At 38.9% G+C, this 25830-nt stretch overlaps 1 protein-coding gene across 3 annotated transcripts in view; it reads left to right on the forward strand.

The window, feature by feature from the left end:
- OXR1 (oxidation resistance 1) overlaps positions 1-25830 on the forward strand; it is a 380568-nt gene that overhangs the window by 174333 nt on the left and 180405 nt on the right. For all 3 annotated transcript variants that reach the window (XM_074352622.1, XM_074352619.1, XM_074352620.1), the window contains exon 3: positions 16656-16852. In XM_074352622.1, the coding sequence (XP_074208723.1) occupies positions 16656-16852 (197 nt within the window). The remainder of the gene's footprint in view (positions 1-16655; positions 16853-25830) is intronic.

Consider the following 25830-nt stretch of genomic DNA (forward strand, 5'->3'; position numbering starts at 1 on the left):
GATATTTTGCTTCTACTGTGTAGGGAGGATTAAAACACACAATGGACCTGTCACTATCTCCAAATTTGCTACTGCCCTTAATCAACTGAGTATATGACAAGAATGATGAATGAGTTTCACAATTTTCCTTCTTCTTCCTTGATCCTTGGATAACAAGTAGAATCTTAGTCCACATTTCACGTTGAGATAGAAAAGAAACATAGAAATGTAATTAGTTTAATGTGTGTAGTGAGATAAAGCAATATTTGGGTTCTAACTCCAGCAATGCCCTTGAGATTAAATGGGAGAATATGTGGTAGACAAAGAATTGTTCTTCCCCCAAAACTCTGACCTTGTCACTGTCTCAGGAGCAACTTGCAATCTCAAATCTTTGAATGATAAGGCAGCGTTCTTGTTGCCTGTGAAGTGAGGAATGAATGTTAAATATGAAGTCACTGAGCTTTCATTCTTTCATTTGCTTCCTGTGACAAAACCAATGACCCAGGAGTCCCGAGTGACCACCGATGTCTAGTTGCCGGCTCTCGTGATCTATGGAATTTTGTGGTGCGAATTGTCATTATGTGTAGACTACTTAATCAAGCTCCTGAGAAATTAGCCAAGATTTTTTTTTTTAAAGAAACAGTACAATTATCAAGGAAAAACACAGCAGCTACTATACGTGAAGTGCTACATTTAAGGTGCCCATCTTTTGCCTGTATATGTAAAAACCTCGGTAGGGAAGCTGTCGTTTGTAAGTTATGGAAGTGTCCCCTTCTTAGTTAATGCGGAATGAAGTATTAGATTATGTGACGCAGTAGCTCTACTGTCTACACGTCTGTTCTAAGCACTGAAGATCTGTCTGTGAATAAGGTGGGCGAGCTGCCACCTCTCCCATCATTAACGAAGGCATTACAGACCACAGATCATTTACAAAAATATATGTCTATGATACATGGTCTGGAGAAAATACAAATAAAATAGGGTGACGGGAGGAGCTGACAACTTCTGGTTGGGTGACCAAGGAAGATCTTTCTCTAAAGAGGCTTTCTTTTGAATGGAGACCTGGGTAACATGGAACCAGGCATGTGATTTTCTAGGGATGGTGCATTTCAGGCAGAGAAAACTTCTAGTACGAAAGCTTTGAGGCTAGTAGAGTTTCTAGAAACAGACAGGAAAGTGCGGACAGGAGAGAGAGTGAGGAGAAGCATAGGGGTGAGGACCGTGAAGTTGACAGAGGCCAGGTTGTGTAGGACCTGCAGAATTTGGTAAGTAGTTTGAAATCTATTTAGTGAAGATGAGAAGCCATTGGAAAGAATGGCTTGATCTGAATTGTGTTTTTAAAAACAGTACTTTGCTCTTTGTGTGGAAAATGGATTGAATGAGAGGACAGTGTGGAAGCAATACGAGGCCAGAGTGGCGTCCAAAGAAGGAATGATGGTGGGTCAGCCTGAGTCACAGCCAGGATATTCTTCTCAGGACTCTCCAAATTATCCTTCTCTGAAATGCCTCCTAGCTCTGCCAAATAAAAATGTTATCCATCTAAATGCTGCTTCAGTGCTCCCACAGCTGTTTCCCAGCCCAGAGCTGGAGGCTCTTGGTATCCCTTGCTCCACTTGGAGATTATTTTGAACCATCCAGGTGGTTTTGATCAAATTGCATACATGTAGAATATTCTTCTTAAGTTCCAATATAAACTCACAGACACAATTGACTAAAGACATTTCTACAGCCAGGAGGTTAAGGCAATATTTAAATTCATAATCTACAGTACTTTGGGGTTGAGCTCTGACCTGCAAGATTCGGTTTACTGAATAAGAAAGGCTTCATCAATCTGGACTGTCATTCTAGAAATGTTCCCTTCTACATAATTCCTGGGTGCTGAAGCATCATTTATAAGAAGCTATGCTTTGGGAAATCCATGTGGGGGCTGGTGTTGGGTAACACGAGCAGATCCAGCTTCCCAGATGTGCAGCCGGCACAGCTGTGTGGGGCCTTGTGCTTAAAGGGTTTTCGCGCTTGGTTTTATGCTCTGCTGTCTCGATCTTAAATTCTTAATACATTTTTAAACGAGGAACCCTGCACTTTCATTTTGCCCAGGGAACCACAAATTATGTAGCTGGTCCTGAGCACAAGGCTTAGAAATTTGTATGAAAATCTGCCCCTGTGCTGTAAGGCATAGAGAAGCAGAGAGAGAGTGGAGCAGATCTGAATAAAGGGGTTCTCGGCAGAGGAAGTGCATTGCCTGCAGAAGGTGAGGTCATCTCGGCAGTGGTGTTCAGGTGCCTGTGTGCCGTCCCCGCCCACCTGGTTTTCCCTGTCCCCGGGAAAATAAGAACCAGGATGGTGATGCCCTCAGTTTTTGATAAAGATAAATTTGTTCAGCTCAGAGATCTGCTCTTTATTCTGAAATTAGGTGAATCTTGCCATTTTGGGTGTCATATGTTTTCTATTTTGTAACATGTTGGTAATAGGTAGCAACTTTTTCTTTATTTTTAAAGCATTTCTATAAAGTAGAACTTGACTGTCTCATTTTGGTCTAATGCTTCTTGATAGAAAACAAAATACAAAAAGCCTTCATCCTGTCCCTGTCTTCTGATCTACTTTTACCTCTTTTTCCCCTAATCCTAACCTTACTATTCTCTTATTCTGATTATTCCCAATAGCAATGGCAGACAGTTCACAAATACTTGAACCTAATTTCTTAAAGTTGAGTGAAAGATCATCAGAAATAAATTCTGATGACTATTAAGACTTACCAGTAAATCCTAAATTGAGGTGGGATTACCCTCTTGCAACCAGAGTACTTAGCATTTTCTATAATTTTGTTTTGCAAATCCATCCCCTTTCATTTTCTGAAGGAAAACAACCATTTTCTTTTTGTCTTTATGTCCCCAGCACTTAGCATAGTGCATTAGGCTCAATAAGCCTTTAATGAATATATTGAATATATATATATAAATATATATATATATCCATATATATATAAATGCTATTTAACTAGAAATGTCCCTGAACTGGACGGGTGTCTCCATTCTGTCACCACCTTCTTTGGCAGTTCCCACCCTACCTTAGCAAGAGAGCAGTGACCTTACGAAAGGTTAAAGGTACACTATGTCTATAGTAGGATGTTAAAATTAGACATTTTCTCTGTTTTGGTGGGAACTGAGAAGACACCTGTCACTAGCACATTTCAAAATGAGGGGTGAGACCACCAGATCGGGATTTGAAAAGCTGATGGTCAGGGATTGATTTTCTGACTCTTAGTTGACCACCCACCACCAGCCAGTATAACAGTTTGGAGATGAGAACAGGATTTTTAGAGAGAGCTGCTGGCATTCTGGGAAGCTTGTCCTATCCCAGCCCCCAACCTCACGGTAACTCTGTGCAGGCGCCCTCACTGGGACAACCCAGAAAGCTTGAGGAACCAGTGGACTAGACTGACTCAACAGTGAGGAATCAAAGAGTAGGGAGAATCTGACAAGGGGATGCAAAGAGCATCATGGATGTACTGAAACCGACAGGAGAAGGAATCCTTGTTTCTTGTTGGCAAGATGGGACCATATGAGAGAAAGACTGGCCTCAAAGAGTCTTACATCTTGTCCAAAGGGCTGCCTGTGGGAGGGAGGCAACCCCAGCAGAAATAACATGGTAGTGTACACAGGGACTGGGGAAGGAGCTATTCGTGACCAGTGGGAAGAGTTGCGTTCACTCAAAAAGAGGAAACTGCAGATGAGGGATCTCCAGTTAGGAATGGACTGCAAAAAACTCATCCAATATCCCATCTGACAAGAGAGAGTTGGCTTTAAGTACCTAACAAAATGCAGAGTGCTGATGCCGGCGAGTGAGATCCCTGGGGACTGGTACCATAGTGCCTCAAATGCAGAGGGAGTCACCAGATGCTGGGGGAACACAACGACGTGTAAACTTGTGAGGCACTTGTCGTGGGGGTGGTTATCAGCACTGTACAGATAAGAACGAGGAGGTGCAGGGGAAGTGTATTGAGCCAGGTTTATTCCTAGTAATGGCAGAATCTGGTCAAGAACACTGGTCTGAAAAGGGTCCCAGATCAGTCCCGTACTGCCATTACCAGGGTCGTAAGAAGGCTCCAAGGCAGTCTTTCCTGGGGCATTTGTACTTACCTGGTTATTCAGTTTATCCTTAGGTGAAATCAAGCCTTTAATGGTGGCTAGTGTGCCTGGCAGGGTACAGGGCACTGGCAGTTCAAATATAAATACGACAATCCCTGACCTTAAGTAGCTTATGGCGTATAGATTAAAGGCAGTAATTGGTGATTTACGTAATATATAGCATGAGCTTCAGAAATATTAGTTCCATTAATGCCACTGTGAAATTAAGTGGTTGAACTCAGCTTCCCTGCAGATTTTAAGGGTTCTCCAATCTACAGTTAAATATAGATTGCTACATTTTGCCATCATCTGATTTTATTTCTTATTCTCTAATGATGAGTGAGTTTAATGATGATTGATGAATATACTATTTTAAATAGAGTTATGTAGGAATTTCTGTCAGTCCTTAATGTAATTGGGAATTAACATATATATGGATATATTTTTTCTACTGCCCTTTTTTCCCTGGCTTTAATATGTAATATTTTGCTTCTCTGCATTCAATCTCCATTTGATTTTCCTCCTAATGTAATTTACCATCTGCAGAAGTATGAGGCCTGGAAAATATGGGAGTGAAATGCCCATTAGTAAAACACCAGTATGTCAACAGATATTTAAAAGGGTCTTCGAGCCCAGGCCTGTTTCTGAGATGATGTATTCAACCATCATTTTCAGCTTTCAAAATTAGTCCAGCTCATAGGTCGGGAGACTGCTCTGTTTTCACATAACTGTTATGACTATTGTGGTTTTCTAACCACAAAGATGTGACAGTAATTTCTTGAGAAAGATTTGGGACATTGTGACTGAGCCAAACTAAAAATGAAAGAAGATGGAGAGAGTAAACATAACCTCATGCCCTGTGAGTCTACTGAGTAAAGACATGTCTGGAAATCTATGCAGAGGGATCATTTATTCATTTATTCATTGATTCTTACTCATGGGGTAAATATTCTTGGTGTGCACAGACTGTGCAGGGCCCTTGGTAGGTGGATAAAGGGCATGGGCTTCCAGCTCCACTAGAGCGAACAGCAAAGTGAGGGAGACAGAACAGAGAAAAGTAAACATAAACAAACGTATCATTAGACTTTGTGATAAGTACCATGAGATGCAGGTGAGCGGAGCCCTAAAGAACAACCTGAGCTTGTGTGGGGCTAGGAGGTAGGAGGTCAGAGACAACTGACTTAGAATCATGGGGGATGGTTTTCCTGAGGACACTTAAAAAATGAGAAGCAACCAGCAACTCAAAGAGCATTTCAGTCAACAGGGATAGCATATGCAAAGGCCCCGGGGAAGGAAAGAGCTTGGCATGTTTGAGAGCCTTGAAGGACATCAAGGTGACTAGCATGTGATCAAGAAGAGACGGAGATGTACAGGGCCTTATGGAGCATGGAAAGAAGTTTAGAAATTCCTCAGGTCACAGTAGGGAGCCATTTAATTCTTTGAAGCAGGAGAACACCATCTTCTTTAGGCTGAAAATGCTTGTTATGGCCGCTGTAAGAATAGGGTAGGAGGAGAGAAAAGTCTAATGGGGAGACCAATATAGAGGCTTTGGCATTGATCCAGAGGGCTGATAACTGAGGAGGTGGTAGTGGAGATGAAGAGTGGAGAGATTTAAAGTATAATTTGAAGGCAGAATAGAGAGAAATGGTTCATGAATTAGAAGTGGAGAGTGTTGCAAAGGAAGGGATCAAATATAACTTCCAGTTTTCTAGTTTGAGTAACTCTGGGTGTTGGTGCCATTTACAGAGATAAAACAGAAAGGAAGATTAGGGGTGGAGTTTGGGAATCAAGAAATTGTTTAGGGACCTGTTGAGTTTAAGATGGGCCACAGGTAATGGATAAGGCCAAGTAACTAGTTGTATATTTAAGTTTGCTCTTCTGGGGAAAGTGTGGGCTGGAGGTCTATGTATGGGAGTTTTCAGCATATAAATATTTCACCCCAAGGGAACAGATGAGAACATTTAGGGAGATACAGAACATAGACAGAGGAGGCCCGGCTCTGTAAGGCCCCTGGGTATTCCAGAATTTAGTGCTGAAAGGGAAAAAAGAACTTTTTAAGGAATAAGGAATAAGTGGAAAAAGGAATATTAGAGTAATTGTTTGTCAGGGACTCTAAGCTAGAATGTTTCAGGATAGAGGGGCCATTAAAAAAAAAGTTGAACACTTATGTACCAGTGCACATCATGCTGAATATTTATATGGGTGATGTTATATTTTTAATAACTCTTCAAGGTAATTCAACTCATTTTACAAATGTGGAAACTGTAGAAAGATTAAATAATTTGCCCAAGATGCTGTGATAAGGAGCCAAGTTTGGGTCCATGGCCTTACCCTTTGAACCATCCGCCTCCATCAATGCATCCTGCAACTAAAAGGTTAAGAGAGGTGAAAACCAAAACAGGTAACTTTTGACTGCATGACGTGATGGAGAACCTAAATGAGTTGCTTTGTGAGAATGGTGGGTGCAAGGCAGGTCTGAGAGGATTGTGCATTGATGAAGACATGAAGCCAAGTGCTGTGAAACTGAGAAGGGAAATCGAGAAATGGGATGGTAGCCTTAGGGGGAAAAAAAGGTGGGGGGGTGGTCTTCCTGAAGGGAGGGGAGATGTTAGCACCTGGTTGAGTGCCAGAAGGAATGGTTTAGCAAAGAGGGAGCGATTCATGACCAGGATGGAAAGCAGATAACCTAGGAGTAAGTTGTGAAAGCGAAGGAGCGAAGGAGCAGGAATATTGTCTCCCTTGCCTGCATCCCTTCCTTTTGCATGTAAAATAGAAACGTCTTTCCTTTCTGAGGGATTTGGAGGAGACTTTTGGCTCTCTACATCTGTGCCTCCCCAAAGGAAGAAGAGTGACCTCTCAGGCTGTGGAAGGGACTTCAGATGTGTGACCCCACATCCTCTGCCTTCTCTCTTCGGGACCTGAGCCCACAGCATCCTTGTGATGTTCTCTGAACATGGGGCAGCCTTAGCAGGATACTGCTTCTCCAAGCTGCCAGCTTGTGTTGGGGTCCCTGACTCCTGTCCTTATTCCTCAATTGGTTCAAGATTTCCAGAGGGAAGCGAGTAGTTAACATCTTAATACCTCAAGAATAGAGAGAGGATGGAGTTGGATTCAGAGAACACATGGAGAGATTAGCTTTAACAAGAGGAGGACCATACCCTTTTCTGTAATAGGAAGTGTTTTTAAATAATGGGGAAAGATAAATGTAGGTTTATAGAGTTGCCATTGGAAGGAAGACAATGACCTCTTTAATGTAATTTTAAATATTGTATAGTATGTTTGTCTGAAGAAAGTTTAAAATCCAACTTCATTGGTTGGGGGCACACTACCTAGCCTTCATGTGTTGAATCAGTGTTATTAGAACAGAAAAAAAATGTAACAGATCCCCCAGAGATCCTCACATTGGGAGAGAGGACATGGCATGCTCTATCTCGGGTAGCTAGTTAGAATCTATGTGGTTTTCAAAAAAAAACCTTGTAAATCAAAAATACAATCAATAATGCAATCTTAAATATAAAAAACACAAAGCATTATTTTCACTTGAAAACATTTAGGATGACTTAAGGATTTGTTATATTCATCAATAGGTTGGGGTGGTTTAAAGAAGTAAAGAAACAATGAATTAGAGTGATGTTTTCCGTCAAGTTTCTGAATTAATATGTAAAGAAACCTATGTTTTATTATTTCTTTTTTATTTCTCATGTATTCATTTGGGGAAATTGAGATGGAAGATTGTTGTGCTACATTGGCATTTTAACTATAAACCATTGGACTGTGGCCCAGATTATTATTACCTGCAGAAGCTATCTTGATTAAGTCTGGAGATACCTTATGTTGTGCATAAGCAAAACTACATTTTAATCAACTAGTCCATATGCTTTATACAGATAGTTTGTAATAGGCCATGTTAAAAATAGATTCCTTTAATCAGCAATGTTGGATAGAAGCCTAACATCTTAAAATAGTCTTATTTATTCTGATTCCATCTTCCTAAAATGAATAAACAGAATACAGTCGATGTGGCAATAGCATGTGACAAATCATTTCATCAAAGGTAATACAATTAAATTCCATCTTTCTGAGTTATTGCAAAAGACTGTTCAACATATACAAAAATTTGACTTCCAAATCCTTCAAGCCCTAATCTTTGAATTTGCATAATGTGTTTCTACTTTCGGGATTTTCCAGTTGAAAGGCTTTGAAGTTCCAAGGCAAAAAACCGAAATAAATTGGAAATTTGTGTAATTTCAAAGTGAATGCTTGCATTATAGTGGTATAATTGGAGAGCACGTGGAAGGGGAAACTCATAAAAAATTCTACTACTATTGATAAGTGTTTTGAAATTTTATAGTAGAAAGATAATATACAGAATTCTTTATGAGTGCTCAAAAAATATAAATTAGAACTTACCCATCAAAAAAGTATCTAATATTAGAGGACTTAAAAGTGGTGCATCCCGAACTTGACCCCAGATTTTGATTCCAGGGTCCTTGGTCTTTCAGTTCTCCACGCCATCACTGAAATGTTTTACATAAAGGTGTCGATTTATCAAGACTATAGAGTGTTTCTTTAGAAATTAAAAAGCTAGATTTAGTGGAAAAAGAAGTGAAATATTATTCTGATTTGTCATACTATTGGTAATGGAGGAGGGCAATTTCCTTTGTCTATCTAAGCTCGAAAACCTTCCCATGATCAGGTGGGGTGGACCCTATGTTATATGAATATACTACATTGATTATTCTTTCTGCTCCCAAACTGTCCAAAGTTACTTACTCTCTCAGTTTATCTTCATAGATTTTATATGTGAACTTGCTTGCATTTTTTGTATTATTTCTTGTGGCTTTGTCCTATGATGAAACCATTCATTCATGTACCAATTTATTTATTACGTGCCTTCTATATGGCAAGAACTATGCTAAGTCCTAGAAATGAATTGATGCGCAGACTGAATTTCTGTGAATGTAGAAATTCAGTTGATCTGGTGGTGAGGACTCCTGATTAAAAAATGCTTCTCTCCTACCTCTTTTCTCTGAGCTGGTCTAAGCACAGGGCTATAAATAAACTAGCTGGCAAACTTGGAGGACTCAGATATCTTTTTCATGAAAGGTCAGTAAGAAATGCTAACCTTTTAGGGTTTATTGAACTCTGTAGAGGCAGACTGGTTTTGGATTTAATTTCTACTATTCTTATTATAAAATTAGGAATGATGGCAATGAATACATGTATGCTTCTATATGATTGATATACCAGCCTTGTCCTTCACTGAGTTGAATTCAATTGCATTTAACAAGAAAATTTCTAGCAAACCATTTCTACATGTCACTGCACCTGTGGCTCACTTCTTGAATTTTCTGTCCTCTGAATCTCCAAGATAGGAAAGCATAAATCTCTTAGAATGAATGCAGGGCTAGAAACATACCCTATTATAACAAAGTGTCTGTAATTTTTGTGTCCCATTAACTGTTCCCATACCAATTTGCACTCCCAAAGGATACTTCCGTTGAGACGTTTTGCATTGGTTTGGAATTGTAAAACAAGACTGTGAAATTCCTGATCCCATGTTAATGATATTTTCTGTCCTAATTCTTATGTTTGGGGGTGCAAAGAGTAGATTGGCCATGGCAATTATAGAGCAGACTGTAATTGACATATTCTATATCCTGAGGGATTGTTTTCTTGTTTTAATATGTAGTCTTCCAATCTGTCATTTCTTCTGGTTGGACTTCTGAATAAGCTTGTTTTTTGCTGGTTTTGTGGTTTGTTTTTAGCTGCTGATTTTTAGTCAAACTGTACAGGAGCGGGTAACAAAAGCCCTTAATTTTGCAATGTGAAAGTTTTTTAGGCATCTGCTTTCAAAAGCTCTTTTTGAGTGACGAGATTTTTGCAGCACCACAGTACTCAACTTGGAAAATCTGCATTCTCAGCAGGTTTACTACTTAAAGAAAAAAATCCTTACATTAGCTCTTTTAGGAAGCAGGGAGACAGCTTTGCTAACAGAAATGAGTTGTGCAAATCTCAGATGGTCTTCTCATTGGAAATTACTGGAAAGGACCACAAGTGTTGAGTCTTCGGTGGGGCACAGCCATTTACATGCATCCACGTCTGTGTGTGTACATTTGTGTAAGTATACAACAAATGAGTGAGGTCACAGGGTGAATTTGTTTGGCCACTACTGGTACTGTAGAGTTCTGTCCATCTTACAAAGTGCTATCATTGAAATTAACACATTTTACTTCCTTGGGTCAAGTAGGCAAATCATGAATACCACCATTATGGATAAGAAAACCCAGACAGACTAAGTTCTTGTCCAAAGTCACTGGCTGATGTGTGTCAGAGCTGAAATTTGTCTCTTGTCTCTTAATTCTAAACGGTGGCTTTTTGGTCAGAATATCCTAGTTGGATTCTAACTTCCCTATTTTTAACCTCCCAACCAAACTTTTCCTATGGCCTAGGGGATATTCCCATTATACTAGAGTAGACTTCCCAACTGTTGCTTCTATTGCCATGGGCATCCTAATGCTACTTGGTAAGTTGGTAATAGAAGATTCTTTTTTCTTTCCCAGTTGGCTAGAGAGCTCAGGAATATATCCAGTTAGTTATAGTGAATGTACAATTTAAATTCCACTTGATGGAAGAAGTAATTCCAGTTAAGAACTCAAGTTAAGTGAAAATATGTTTTTCTTAGGTACTTAAGTTGTACAACTTAAATACATAAAGTATTAATGTAGAGTTCTGTCATGAAGTATTCAGACAAATTAACAAAACTATTAAAAGATGCAAAGCATGACAAAGAAAGATGAAAAGCAATACTTGGTTATGACTTGAAGGGAAGATGATTGAAGGGTGGAGATAGTGAGAAGGTGAAAACCCCACATAGTGAGAGGAAATGGGGAAGTAAGACCGAAAGAGAATGACAAATAATAGATCATAGTAATAAAGGGCTAAATGTGAAGAGAACGTTTAGAGAAGCTTCTCCATGGTGAAAGCTATTGAGATAGAGGATTGACCTGCATCCTGGGGAGAAGTCCTGTGTGCTGAGCAACTTAAAGCCACATTCACTTACTGTTGGCACGTTCCGGGCTCCAGGATGTCTATTACGTCCTTTGAGCCAAAAGGTGTGTGCATTCCACTCAGTTATTTTGAAAATGAGTGGACGATTTTCTTATGTTCCCAGTAAAGTTGAAATAAGTTATGCAAGAATAAAATCTAGCTGATTACTATGAGAATAATTCAGTTTACGTTGGTCGGTATTGGAAGTTTTCTGCCATTCCTTTTTTCCTCTAGTCCCTGTGACTTCACATTTCATCATCTGCCTACAGGGCTGCTTCTGCTCCTTGGAGAACTGGTTGAAATCATCACGAACCCTATTTTCACAGAGTGGGAAAGTCAAAAGCCTTCCTCACACTTCCTTTCCAATTCTCGTCCTTGCTTCCTCCTGATTCCCTGGTCTGTCACCTCTGTGGAGGTTTCTAGTTTAGGTCAACTCTACACAGATTAAAAATATATATACACTCAAGCGAACTTTCCAGTGGATTCAGTTGTTTTCCAAAAGATCTGAGGACTCTCATGGGACAAATACCATATTGCACACCACACAGAGGACTCCCATTTAGCTTGTCCTCTTGTCATCTTCCACTCCTTCAATAAAACCCATGCTCCAGAATAAGTTAAACCCCCACTGCATTTTGTGAAATGCAGTGCAGCCTCCTGTAAGCTCAATGTTTAGCTTAAGTAGTGCAGCAGGGAAAGATCCTAAGAAATGGATGCAGTTTCCTCAGCATCCGTAGAATTCCGAAGAACAAAATGATGTCCCATTCCATCCTCTTATAATGAGACTGGAACTTGCATTCTCTGCAGGTGCTATGCTAGACATTTTCCCATAGGATGTTTACCTACTCCTCAGAACCTTTTGGGGATGTTGTATCCTTACTTTATAGATGAGGAGACTGAGTCTCAGACAAGTGTCCAACGTTGTTGCTATGCTGAAAGGCAGTATTTCAATACCTGTGAGGAGCAGTAGGAATAGTTCTTTGTTGTTCAAGAATAGAGGGGCGAGAAAAGGCAAAGATGATGAAGCATCAGATGGTCTGCCTGTTGGAGCCAGGCCAAGAGGGATGGCTCCTTTGATTTATTTCCTTTTCCCCATCTAAGACATTGACACTTCTTTCCCTTTGGAGATGCAAAGCACATTAAACCCAGATCCTTTCAGTGCCTGTTAAGAGATAATTTTTTGTCTCCATTTGCACTGTTTCATTTATCATCAGTGGGTGTTTTTTCTCATGTACACCTGCAGAGTCTATTATGCTATATTTACATTTGTTTAGCACACTTAACTAAGAACATTGTTAAAAATTTAGAAATATTTCCCTTTCATGAAGCGTGGAAATTGAAGTAGCATTTAACAGGTTTCATTGTCAACCACAGTAGTCACGTTCAGACTCTTTAGAGGAGTAATTCAGTTACCCATACGGTTCTGCTTCCGAAGAACATGCAACATGAAGTCTTTTCTTAAGCAAGCCCACAAACCTACTAGCAGTGTTCCAGACTCCAGCAGTAACAATGGAAATATGATACCCTTCAAGTCCTGACTGGGGAGAGTGTCTGGTGGGGAAGGACAAAAAGAAGAGGGAAAATTGACTGCTTGCCTTTGGCCTTTGGAGCCCAGAGCTACGTCCTTTGCTCATTCCAAGAAGGCTGTGAAAGGAGTTAGGGGACCGTTAGATGTTTACAGTGATGGAGAACTTCGTTAATTATAGTATCTAGCACTTTATCAAACAGAAGTCGCCATTGCTGATGTTCTCCATTGTGAGGCTTAAGTCTAGTAACTCTGATCCATTCTACAGCAGACCAACAGAAAACATAAACAGTTCCTGGTGATAAAATAATCTATGTGAATTTGAGATAAAATTTTTCATGTTTGCATTTGGAAGATAATCTTTGCTGAGACCTGGAGAGCAGTTAGATTTCTTTCAGTTAAATGTAGTACCTTTCTTTTCAATCCCTATTCCTCTGCACATCCCCCCACAAAAAAAAAAAAAGAAGAAGAAGAAGAAAAGCTTGATATTGAAACTCAAATTTAATTTTGAAATAAAGTTTATAAGATGAGCTATAGAAAATTAGCATTTTTATAGTAGAAAATGATCAAATATTGGTGATTTCTTAGCATTTGTAGGGTTCAATATAATATTTTTAGTGTAGTCTGAGTCTTTCTGTGTCTAAGCGTCCTTTTCTGGAAAGCCACATTGGAACAAATTAACTTTGTTGCCTCAACCACCTCCAACTTGTTTCTTAACTTATTAATCTTAATACCTTCTTTAGCTGAGTTTAGTACTACTATAACTTTTGGCTCCAGTCTACAAACTCCAAACTAGGACAAGGATGATATTATGGGAAGATCAAGGCATTAATAAGAAGTAGATAACCCCGTACTAAGTCAATCCATGTTTCCTCAAGTAGGTGGTACGCTAGTTGATTTTGGTGGCTACTCCTTGAAGGACATTGCATATCATTTGCTTAACTTGGAGATACATTCTTCAACCTGATTTCAACCAGAATGATTCTTTTAAAATACAGTCATCATGCCATGCCTCATTTGCTCAAATCCTCCATTGGCCTTTAATGGTCAGTGTTTAATGACCTTGAAGCTGTATGTAACCTGTCCTCTTTCCCCAGCCCCCAAGCACCATTTTGTTGACCTCATTTCCTGCTTCAGTCTTCCTTCCTTTCTCTACTCCAGCCACTTTGTTCCTCTAACACAAAAAAACAAGTTCTTCACTTGTTAGAATGCTGCTCTCCAAAAGTGCTCACAGTTCCTGCTTTCAGGTCTCTTCTCAAAAGTCCGATGGTCTGAGAGCCCTACCTTGGCTCTCCTTATATAAAGGAGTACGTGGGTACACCTCTACTCTCTAGCCCTTTTCTTCTGCTTCATTTTAACCCCTGGCACTTTTTGCCACCTGATTTGTTAAATATTGGTTGATTCATTTGCTTATGACTTGTTTTCGTCCATAAGAATGAGGATTCCACTATGGCAGGTGTTTTGCCTCTTTTGTTTACTGTGTATCCCTGGTGCCCAGAATAGTACCTGGTTCAGAGCCACCATCTGAGGAATGGATGAATAGTCCTTTCAGTTCATGAAAAGCAGGGAATTGGGGGTGGGAAACAGCCATCTCCAGTGAGGAAAGCATCCCTTCTTGGATTGACACTCAAGGGCCACCTTTGGGAGGCTGCTGGGGGCCAAGAACTTCATTCTGTTTCTTTTTACTGTCACCTTTCTGTGGCAAGTAGCCATTCAGTAACTATATATAATCTTCACTGTAAGTGAATAAGTTAAAAATTCAGTCCATTTTGGATGGAAACTTTTTATTGGAATATACCATATACTCAGGAAAAATGCAAAAACAATAGATCATTAGATTTTCATAAAGTAAATACATACTGGTACCCAGAACCCAGATCAAGAAACAAAACAGTACCAGAATCCCCGAAAGCCCTTTCTGTCTCTATTGATGTAATAACTCCCCAACAGTCATCCTACCCACACTTCTAATATCATAGATAGTGTTGCTTCTATCTGAACTTTATATGAATGGAATCATGCACTGTGTTCTTTTTTGTATCTGTCTTCTTTTGTTCAACATTATTTTTATGAAAACCATTCATGTTGTTGCAAGTATTGTAGTTTGTTCACTTCCACTGCCGTATAAAAACTCCATTTTATAAGCAGTATCACAACTCATTTACCCATTTCTACTGTTGGTGAGACATTTGGGTTGTTTTCGATATTTGTGTATTACAAATAGTGCTTCTGTGAATATTCTTGACTGGATTTTTTAGTGAACATGTCTGTATATGTGCAGGATAAATACTGAGTCAAAAGATGCATTGCCTTCAGCTAAGCAGATAATTCCAGGTATTTGCGCAAAGTGGTCCCATCAACAGTGTCCCAGAATTCCCATTGCTTCTCATCACCACACTTTATATCATGTCTTTGACATTTTAGCCATTCTGGGGGCTCTGAGTGAAATGTGATCTTTTTTTAATTTAATTTTTATTAAAAAAATTTTTTTTGTCTCTTTTGGGGGGGGTAACTAGGTCTATTTATTTATTTATTATTATTATTATTTTTTTAATGGAGGCACTGGGGATTGACCCCAGGACCTTGTGCATGCTAAGTGCATACTATACCACTGAGCTATACCCTCCCCCTGAGTGCAGTGTGATCTTAATTTGCATTTCTCAAGACTAGTGCTGTTGAGCACTTGTTAATATATTCATTGGCAATTTGGATAAAGTGAGTCAATTTTCATGAATAGTAAGTAGATAATATAAATGGTATGTGAATATGGCAGATATCATGTAGGTGATAATTAAATGACTAAAATTTAGTAAACACTACTTTCATTAAAGTCTCTTTTACTGATTGATATATTTGATTCCTTTAACAAAGCTTTTGCTCTGGTAAATTCAATTTAATAGAAGCTTATTGAGATTTAATGATGAATAACCCTCTATGCAGAATGGTGGGAGGCTACCAAGGGCCGTGTCATAGAAAGCTTCCCAGAGGAGGCCCCATCTAAACTGAGCCTAGAAGCACGAGCAGGGTCTGACAGGGGGTCAGAAACTGGAGGCTGAAGTAAAGCCTGGAGGTGTGAAGATGTGTGAAGACTTTTAGGAAATTGCAACTGTGTAGGTAGGATTACCGTAACTGATAAAGAAAACTGCCAATTTGTTTTCCATAGGGAGTTAAGATTTGAAAAATGGCACTTAATGTTGGCCTCCAGAAGTACCAAGGGCCAAAAGTAAGCAGGGCTTAGGGTTCAGTTATGTGACAAATATCAAGCTGTGTAGCTAGAAGTTGTATGAATTTAACTCCTATCACTTACTGATTATTTTTACACAAAGAGACATGTTCTCATGCATGAGTGGGGAAAATGTTTTATGGATAACCTTTTGCTCTCCATGTTAGGCCTGATGTCAGCTCTCTAAAATGTAGAAGTAAGCAATACATTTATTGCCATTGAGAGTATCTGGAGAAACAGTATAAACTATAATTTTTCCAGCTGAGATGCTGTTACTGATTAAACTGAAAAGCACTGGCAGCCTCTACTTATACAGATAAGCATTTCATTATTATTGTTTGGGTTGCAATTATTTATTTCTGGCTAACATTTTACTATAGAATTAAAAAATACTCTTTTCAGAACTAAAACCAACTGCAAAATGCATTATCTTAAAATGTGTCTGACACCACATTTTAGTTTGCTATTTGAAAAATGAAAGTCGTTTATCACTTTATATTTTAGTGTATTTTAGTGAAACCTTTCAAAAAGATAAAACAGAAGAAAATTTTGTTCCCCATTAGTTCCAAAAGTATTTGAAGAATTTAAAATACTGTAGGGAAAGTCTATAATTTCTGAATAAACTTTGTCCTATTTCAGGGCCAAATATAACTCAGCTGTTGAAAAAAAAATTATGATAGAGAGAAACATGAAAACAATGTGTCTCTCTCTGGAGTGAGTAATTACAGCATGTGGTCTTTTTCATTTGTAGGTTGAAGAAAAAGTCCCAGTCTGTGGATATTACTGCTCCAGGGTTCAACCCTTTGGCTGGTGCAGGAAAGCAAATGCCACAAGCCAGTAAACCCCCTGCACCCAAGACGCCCATCATTGAAGAAGAACAGAACAACACAGCAAATTCCCAGAAGCATCCTTCTCGAAGGAGTGAACTGAAGAGGTTCTACACCATTGGTGAGTACCGTGTTTCATGCAAGTGTGCAGATGAGGTCTGTCTAAACAGCACAGTGAACGTGTGGGGCTGTAACTGAATGCCCCCTTTTCATAGTACGTACACAGTCATCCCTCAGTATCCATGGAGATTCGTTCCTAGGCCCCTTGGGGAGACCAAAATCCAAGGATGCTCAAGCCCCTTGTATAAAATGGCAGAGTGTTTGCATATAACCTAGCACATCCTCCTATATACTTTAAATCATCTCTAGGTTACTTATAACACTGAATATCATGTAAATGCTATGTAAGTTGTTCTGGGTGTACAGCAAATTCAAGTTTTGCTCTTTTGGAACTTTCTGGATCAATCTTGGTTTGTTGAATCTGTGGATGCGGAACCCGTGGGTACAAACAGCCGACTGTGAATCTCTCATGGTTTATGTGGACATTTTCTCATATAGTCTGAACATGGAGATGGAAAAATACTGAAAACTTTCAGCAAAGTTAAATAAGAGAGCAAGCTCAAGCTTCTATATTTTGCCTAAGAAAAGTAAATTATGTGAAGTGAGGATACAGCATATCCAAAAGGTTCTGAGGAGTAAGTAGACATCCTATGGGAAAGTGTCTAGCATAGCACCTGCAGAGAATGCAAGTTCCAGTTTCTTTTTAAGAGGATGGAAGGGGACATCCTTTTGTTCTGAGAAATCAATTAGGCTGGTTTCCATTACAGGACATTCGATGTATTAATAATAGATTTTTTCAAAGAGTTGTTTTTTACTTTCCTTGGCCGAAAGATGGTTTATGAAAAGGCTAATGGAATTGATATTTGCAGCATGATTGAAGGGAAATTAAATGGTCCTCAAGCTTCCCAGCATTGTTTTAAAGAGGAGGTGCCCAGCTGTTCTTCATTTCTACCAAGAAAAGGATAAGTTGCAGCAAAGAATATTAAAATTAAATATCAGGGGAGGATAAAAAATTTGAGTCTGTGTTACTGGGAAGTTTGGTTTGTGTTTTTTCAAGTACAGCTGTGACCTCTTGAGAGTGGTTTAGGCGTCAACTTGCCTGGGAAAGTACAAAGATTGGCTCTCAAAGGACGTAATGGTTTTGGTCAATGGCAGGAAGGCTGAAGGGCGATCATTCACTCCATGCTGCCTGTGGAGCTCTTTCTGTGGCTCACAGAGGCAGGGTGGATCAGTGGTGAGGAACTTGGCCTCTGACATCTGATGTCGAAGTTGGAATCCCATTCCCCCTTGCTAGCTATGTGACCAGAAACAAGGTACTTAAACTCTCAAAGCTCAGTGTCTTCACTCATAAAGGATATAAAATTAATGCTTCCTGGAAGGGCTGTTGGAGGAAGTTAATGAAGTAGTCTACATGGAGCACTTATAATAGTACCTGGAACTTGGAAGCCCTCTGTGAAGAGTAGGGAGCTTGTTGTTGTGCATTAAAGATGTGGCATCCATGAGACGGCATGATCCCTGCCCTCCTGCCCTGATCCTTCTGGATTTCCTCACGTATCCCCTGCTAAAACCCTGCTTCCTCATTCCCCACAAGATAAGGTGCTTGTTCTGTAAACCTTTCACGCTCCCCCTCATTTACTCTCTAGCTTAGTCTCAGACCCCAGCTGCACATTCCAGCCATGCTCTTGTGGTTTCCCAAAGGTGTCCTTCTCTATGATGTCCTGTGGGCTTTATGTAAGTGTTTCCTTCTGCTTAGAATAGTGTTAGAATTCAGCCCAAACTCCCCTCATACTTGGCTACAACTTCCGCACATGTGATCAACATGAATAGATTTTGAAGTATTTTAACATACACGTTGTCAGTTTTTTAGGTGACTGACAAATACTTGTTGGATTCAATCAATGCTTATAAAATTCCTGAAGGGCGAGGGGGACACTGATTCTGGCTGCCATGTGGAAGGAAGTCTCTGGAAGTTGAGTGACTTATTCATGTCACAGTGGAAGTAGTGGCAAAGCCGAGGAAAGAATGTCAATAGGCTGATAACTAATAAGCTTATCTTCTACATGTTTTCGGGTCAAGTTCTCTTCTCAAAAACAAAAACACAGATGAAATTAGGTCATTGACAGAGATCTCAAGAGAGGTTTCCCAAGCTCTAGTCCATACCATTAATGGTGAAACAGATGGATTGAACAAAGAATGGTGGTTTTTCATGAAATTATATTTATTCAGTTAAAGTGACCATCTTTTCCTTCTTTTCTCTCATCCTTCCTCGTTCCTTTCTTCTTCCCTGCCTCCTCTCTTCTTGTCTTTTCTGCTTCCTCATGTTAAAATGTACTGTCTCCTGTGAAATGATGGCAGGGTATCTATCAGGGTAGAACTTGTTTAATAAGATGTGTTATTTTTAAATCTCCCTGCTTGTCAAAATTAAGTTAGGAAATGTTCCAAAAATATTCTTTTGAAATTTTACTCTTATGTGAAATTGTAAAAATCTGAAATCCACTGATCCTGTCCTTTGCCATGCCTTCAGAATTGAATACCGTCAACATTCCAGACTTAATGAAACACAGTTAAATACAAATTTAAATCTTGCTAATCCCAGGCTGCGTACATATTGAAAAGGAAGCATACAGAATTAGGTCTTCCCTGGGAATTCTTCTGAGTAGTTGACAAAATTAAAACAGTAATAACTAGTTTGGAAACTCTAAAAAGGGAAAAGCAAGACACATATTTAACTGCTTTTTAATTGCTATACACCATGCATTTTAAAATATCATGATGTAACTTATATGCCTCTCATTGTAAAGCCAGACTTTTTAATTATAAGAATAAGAAAGATCAACCCTAAAGTGAAAATACTGTAATGAGAGAGGGGGAAGTGAAAAAGGAAAAGGCTAATCTTGCTGGAGGCGACACATTCTGCAGCATGAAACTAGGTCATCACTGAGCCAGAACTTTCTCTCCAAGCTAGAGGAGTCTTCATGTAAAAGCAGGAAGTCTCTCTGATTTAATCACAAGAACCAACTTGGCATACAGGTCACTGTCTATAAGCACAGAAACTAAAATTGGTAACTGCTCTGAGGGTTCAAATTAAATTATGTTCTTGAGAAAAGCAACTTTATTTTGAATTCAAGTTTCTTCTGACAGTTTGATGACTTCTTCTATTTTCTGGGTCATGAGAATGTTTAGGGAAAATTATTCCATTGCTGAGGGTTCCTTGTTATACATGGAATCTGGAATTCCCTAAATTGACCTGGGCTTTTCACAGATTTTAAAGACTGGTACATAAGTAGAAGTGCCTTTTCTTTTTGATGCACAATGCATAAGAATGGGCCATTTTGTGGGGAGGGTATAGCTCAAATGGTAGAGCTCATGTTTAGCATGCATGAGGTCCTAGGTTCAGTTCCCAGTACTTCCTCTAAAAATAAACAAATAAATAAGCCTGATTACCACTGCCCCCCAAAAGGGCCATTTTTATTAAGATAGTGGAATTTGAAGAAAATCCAAGTTCAATCTTAAGTTCATTTGTGGGATAAGCAGACCTTGGGATCCAGTGTATGAGAGCCTGTATCTGTGTGTCTATGTGTTAGAGTATTTGAATGGGTTTTTATTTCACGTCATTTTTTAGTTCCATTTAAAATCCATTTTTAAACATGAGGCCTAGGGAAACTCACAGGCAGAACTCTTTCTCAACTCTAGAATAAATATGAAAGCTTTGTTTCTTCAAGAGAGATTAGATTTTTTTTTTTTACTGAAAATTTATATAATTTTAATTAGATTTTACTAAGCAGTAGTAGGTGTACTCAGGAGGAAGAAAACTATGTTTGATACCCCTGTAGACTGGTAGTGTTTATAATGTGCCAGGTAAACTGGCCAACTCTAATTTACAGAATTAGCTCCATATTTTGTACATTTGGCTTGCTCCTTGTTGCCCTAATTCTGTTATTGTTCTCTGTCAGAAGTAATCAGCCCAGGATCAAGAAACACAGCTTAATCATGGCTGTGATAAATGGATTAAGAAATGTCAATACCCAGAGGTTTCCCTGAGCTACTGGTGCTGGTGTTGGTGTGTGAGTTGCAGCATAACTTACAATTTATTAAAAACAATAATTGAGATTTGCAGATACTGACTACTGTATATAAACTAGAGAAACAACAGATTTCTTCTGTACAGCACAGGGAAGTATATTCAATATCTTGTAGTAACCTATAATGAAAAAGAACATGAAAATGAATATATGTATGTATATATATGACTGAAACATTATGCTAGATGCCAGAAATTGACATAACATTATAAAATGACTATACTTTAATAAAAAAAAATTAGACAATAATAAAAAATATGGATAAGGTGAAATCAATAACTACTGGTATAAAGCACTCAGAGCAAAATAATTAGCTTCTTTCTTATATTAAAGTTAAACCCCAAAAGAATTTCTACAACAGAAAAAAAAATTATACCTGTCAGTTTATGTAATGATTTTTAAGCAGCCTAATTCAAGATATACTGGTTAAAGTCGTAGAATAATTAAAATTGTCACTGCTTTGTGGTAGAGAAATCATCATGATTTTATTTGAAATTTGCTAAATTGCTATGAAAATAAGTCCTTCAGCACTGCTGGCCATCAAAACTTGCCCTTTCTACCCACCAGTGTTTATAGGAACCTTCTGTTTCACCGAGCCAGCGCTAGGGGAAGAAAAGGACAGATTATTAAGAAACACCTACTTTATTTTAAACATGCAGGGATAGAATTAATGGCAGTTTGAACAGTGAAATAATATGTCTAAATTTCCCCAGTATTCCTGTTTTTTAAAGAGCGTCAATTTAAAGAGCTTCTAGGATCTTGCGCACATTGAGAGGTAAAACTATTGAGGTCCCCTTGGTATGTTGCACACCTGAAACTACCAATGTCATGTCAATTACACTGAACAAAAAAATATATTTTAGAAGGCAATTGAGATCTCCTGGTTTTTCAAGATGTGATATTTCTTTCCACTTCATGTCTAATGACATTTTCCCACATAAAAAACCTGAAAGATTTAGGCTTCTCAATGTTCACAACTCTGACCAAAGAATATTACTTAGAAGAGTATAAAAATGGTTAAAAGCGAGACATAATTGAGGGGGATGCTTCTATTTGCTATTTCTGCTAGAGGTTTTGAAAGGACTTTGACTATAGTTAATTACTTTGAATAACCCAATTATAAATGTTTCAGTGACCATTCGCAATAGATTCGATATAAATCATGTGCACATCTACATGCAAACGAGCTTTTAGTAAGCTCTTTTAAAACCACTATTTCAAACATTGCATCATCAGGACAAACTATGAGATAAAAAGCCTTTGTGTCAGTACAATCTGAATAAAACGCTATGTGAATTTTTAATGGAAACATGATTTCAGGATACAGAAAATACTGTGTTCAGCAAATTAGCTTAATGGCTTTTAGTAGGTAAAAATATCTACTGAGAGAAATTAATGTGATGGCTTTGAAGTAAAGTGATCTATTGCTTAACCTATTTCATATTACCATTTATGTTTGAAGGTAGCAAAGGTAAATACTTTTAAAATATCATATGAATAGGTCTTTAGCAATTTGGATGGCTGTGTCCTAGGAGAGAAAGCCTATATTGTCTGCATAACTGTGGCCAACAAATCTTAGCATCCCATTTCCTCTATCTGTTTGGTCATTTATTTGGTAAGTCTGTCTCGTAAGTTAGAATCTTAAGTCTAATGGTACATTCTGTCATGTGGACACTAAGTTTTAAGACATTAAGTATACAGAGGATGGTTCACCACAGAGAAGTCAGTAAGAATTTAGTGCCTGCCTACCTGCTGAATCACAGTGGTTTTTATTTGCCAGGATTTGCACTCAAGAATCCTTGGACTTTATTTTGTTGCTTAAATTTTAATGCATTGATAGAAAGGACATTGATTTCCTCTCCTAGTTCTCTGAGCCAAAGGGGGCAGAAATTATCATCAGTAGTATATTGGAGATAAAATATCAGAGATGCCCACAGAGAATTGAACTTTGTGACTCTATTTATTGAGAGTCTCATAGACTAATTCAAAACAATTTCATTTTCAATTAGGTAATTTTAGTGCCTTGAGGTCTTTTTCAAGCACTGTTTCAAGTGAGTCAATATATAGCGAAAGCAGCAGAATCATGTTGACTCTAAAGAAACAGAGTATCTGATGTGCTGTTTGGGGCTGTAAAGTTTCACTTCCTGCTTTAAATAATTCTCTCAAATTACGGATCTTTTGTGATATGAGAAACATTCTTGTAAATAAACGTAGGCTGAGTGGGATGGGATGGAGATGGCCAAAGAGAGGCACTTACATAGGAAACAGAAGGATATAAATAGTAATTCCCTCTCTTCATGTTCTCATTTATTTTTCACCTCCACCCCTCTATAAGCCTGTCTGAATCTCAGTTCAGTGGGCAGTTTTAAGGATGCTTAGTCGTTCATTTAATATGTGAATGACTACCGTTGACAGCTGCCAGTTGGAGATGAGGGTTGAGAAAGATGGAAGGCCAGAAAATAGGGAATCTTGTATGCTGTACCACGGACTTAGGACTTAATCTTGACACCTTGAGAATTGTCAAAGGTTTTTGCCTGGTAGGGTGCCTTAATAAGGTACTTTCACAGATGTTTGGTGCATCATATGAAGAATAGGTTGGGGAAATATATATATATATACACACACATACATACCTGGGAACAATATTCTTTTAGATATACAGCATAAGGGCTAATTAGATATCATGTTGCACTGCTTAAGAGCTTCGGCTCTGGAATTATAGACACCTGGTTTTGGATACTCACACAGCTATTCTAAATAGCTCTGTGACCTTAGACAGGTCACTTAACGTGTCTGAACTTTTGATTTTCCTTTGGGAAGTGGGAATATTACCCTGTATCACTCAGGTTTGTAATACGGTTTATATGAGATAATGTGTGCAAATTGCTTAATAGATTCTGTCTCAGAGTAAGCACACAGTAAAAGTTAAATAAAAAGCAAAGTATCAAAATATATTAATGAAGAGTGACAAGGTCCTAATCTAAGGCAGAGGCACTATGAGAGGAGAGAATTTCAGAGAAGTGATGGACATAAATCTAGAGGAATTGGTGACCAGCTGGAAATGAAGAAGAGGACAATTTTCCAATCAGTCCTGTGATTTCAGGTTTTAGAAGTTTGGGGAGATAATAACTAACATTTTTCAATTAAGAAGATATATCTTCTTGTATAAATAAAAAAAAATCTCTATGGGCTAGAAAAGGGGGAACAAACACACAGCAATAAAGGAGCATGGAACCCATGGTCCCTTTGAGTTCTGGTCCAGAAACAGCCAGGGGCAGCCAAGATCTCAGCTCTAGCAGGATGTCTGGGATGAAAGAGACACCAAAATGTAGTGTGGTATCCTGGATAGGGTCCTGGAACAGAAGGACATTAGGTAAATGTCAGTAAATCTGGATGAAGCATGGACTTTAGTTAATAGTAATATATGCCTATTGGTTCATTGTAACAAATGTATCATATTCATTGATACACAATGTTAGTAATAGGGGAAACTGGGTGGGGGATGTATGAGAACTCTGTACTATCTTAGCAAGTTTTCAGTAAATCTAAAAACTATTCTCAAATAGAAAAATTTATTTAAATAAAAAGGATACCAAGAATAGAGCCCCACTCACATCTTTGAATTTAGCACCTAAGCAGGGATTCCCAACCATGAAAGGAGGCACCTGAAAAGGCTGTGATTACTGCCCACCCAGGGTGTGGGTCAGCGTAACCTTTAGAGATCCGAGGAGACAGAGGAAGGCTTTGAGGCTGGCCCTGGGAGAAGCCACCCCTCCATTGCACATCCAAATCTCTTTTCTCCTCACTGACAGCCTCTGGTGTCAGCCACCCATGTAAGAACTCTGTTCTGGAAAGGAGGTCTCAGCGGTCAAGTAGAGCTAAGAGCAAAATGGCTAGAAGAAAGTCAAGGCGCTAGAAAGCGAGAAAGAGAAATGTGAAATCCAAAAGCTCCCTCTGAAGAAGAGTCTGAAACGAAAATTTTAGTCCACGAGGAGAGCTAACACCGAGGCAATCAACAAAATCTTGGGTAAGGAACTCACTCCAGAAAATGAAAAAAAAAAAAAATTTTAAATGACTTTATGGTTTGTGTGAGGCCTCTAAGATAACTGTGGAGTTTCTGGTTTGAACATCTAGGTGAATGGAGTTAGCATTTCCAAAGATGGAAAATGCTCTGAGGAGAGCTTTTGAAATAGGGTATTGAGTTCCGCTGTGGGTCGGTTGAGCCTGAGGTACCCGTGGAGATAGGCCATTGGCTCTGCAGTTCTGGAGCTCAGGAGACAGGTTTAGAATGAAGATAATCCCTCCACATCAGCATGTAAGTACAGAGGAGTTTCTTAAGAGTGAGGCAAGTGAGAAAGAGAAGAATCCTGCCCAGAATTTACGGGATAGGACCAGACCAGCAGTCTGCAAAGGAAACTGGGGAAGACAGACAGAGACACGGGAGGGAATCTGTGGTTTTCTCAAGCTCTGTACTCCTGTAAATTTGACCCTTTTTTGCCTCTCGTAGTTATTTAGGAAAGAAATGAATCTGTGCCATTCCTATAACCAAACGTGCAAAAGAAGGTCGTCATGATGGGGGTCTGGACATCCTAGGGACAGGGAGTGAAAGCTCTGTCGGGAGGAGGGGTCGGGGAGCATTCTTTGTCCGAAAGAGATGGGGCGGCAGCTTCTCTTTGGTTCCGTTCTTTGAGCAGCACCTGTGATTTAGATCTACTGGAATAATAAAATCTGTCAAGAAAAATGGGATAAACTGGATTGATGTTCAAGTATCACATCAGAAACCTTTTGATGTTAAAGGCAAAGTGGTTTTAATCTGATCTGGAGAAAAGTCAACGCATCTGAAAACATCTTTTTCCAGTACAGAATCAGTATTCATGAGTCTGTCCTCTCAGTGTAAATCACACTTATGATTCACTCTGTTTTAAACAGACTATTTATTGCAGAGTCATGCCACATC

The sequence above is a fragment of the Camelus bactrianus genome, chromosome 25 (genome assembly GCF_048773025.1).
Source record: "Camelus bactrianus isolate YW-2024 breed Bactrian camel chromosome 25, ASM4877302v1, whole genome shotgun sequence".
Classification (NCBI taxonomy): Eukaryota; Metazoa; Chordata; class Mammalia; order Artiodactyla; family Camelidae; genus Camelus; species Camelus bactrianus.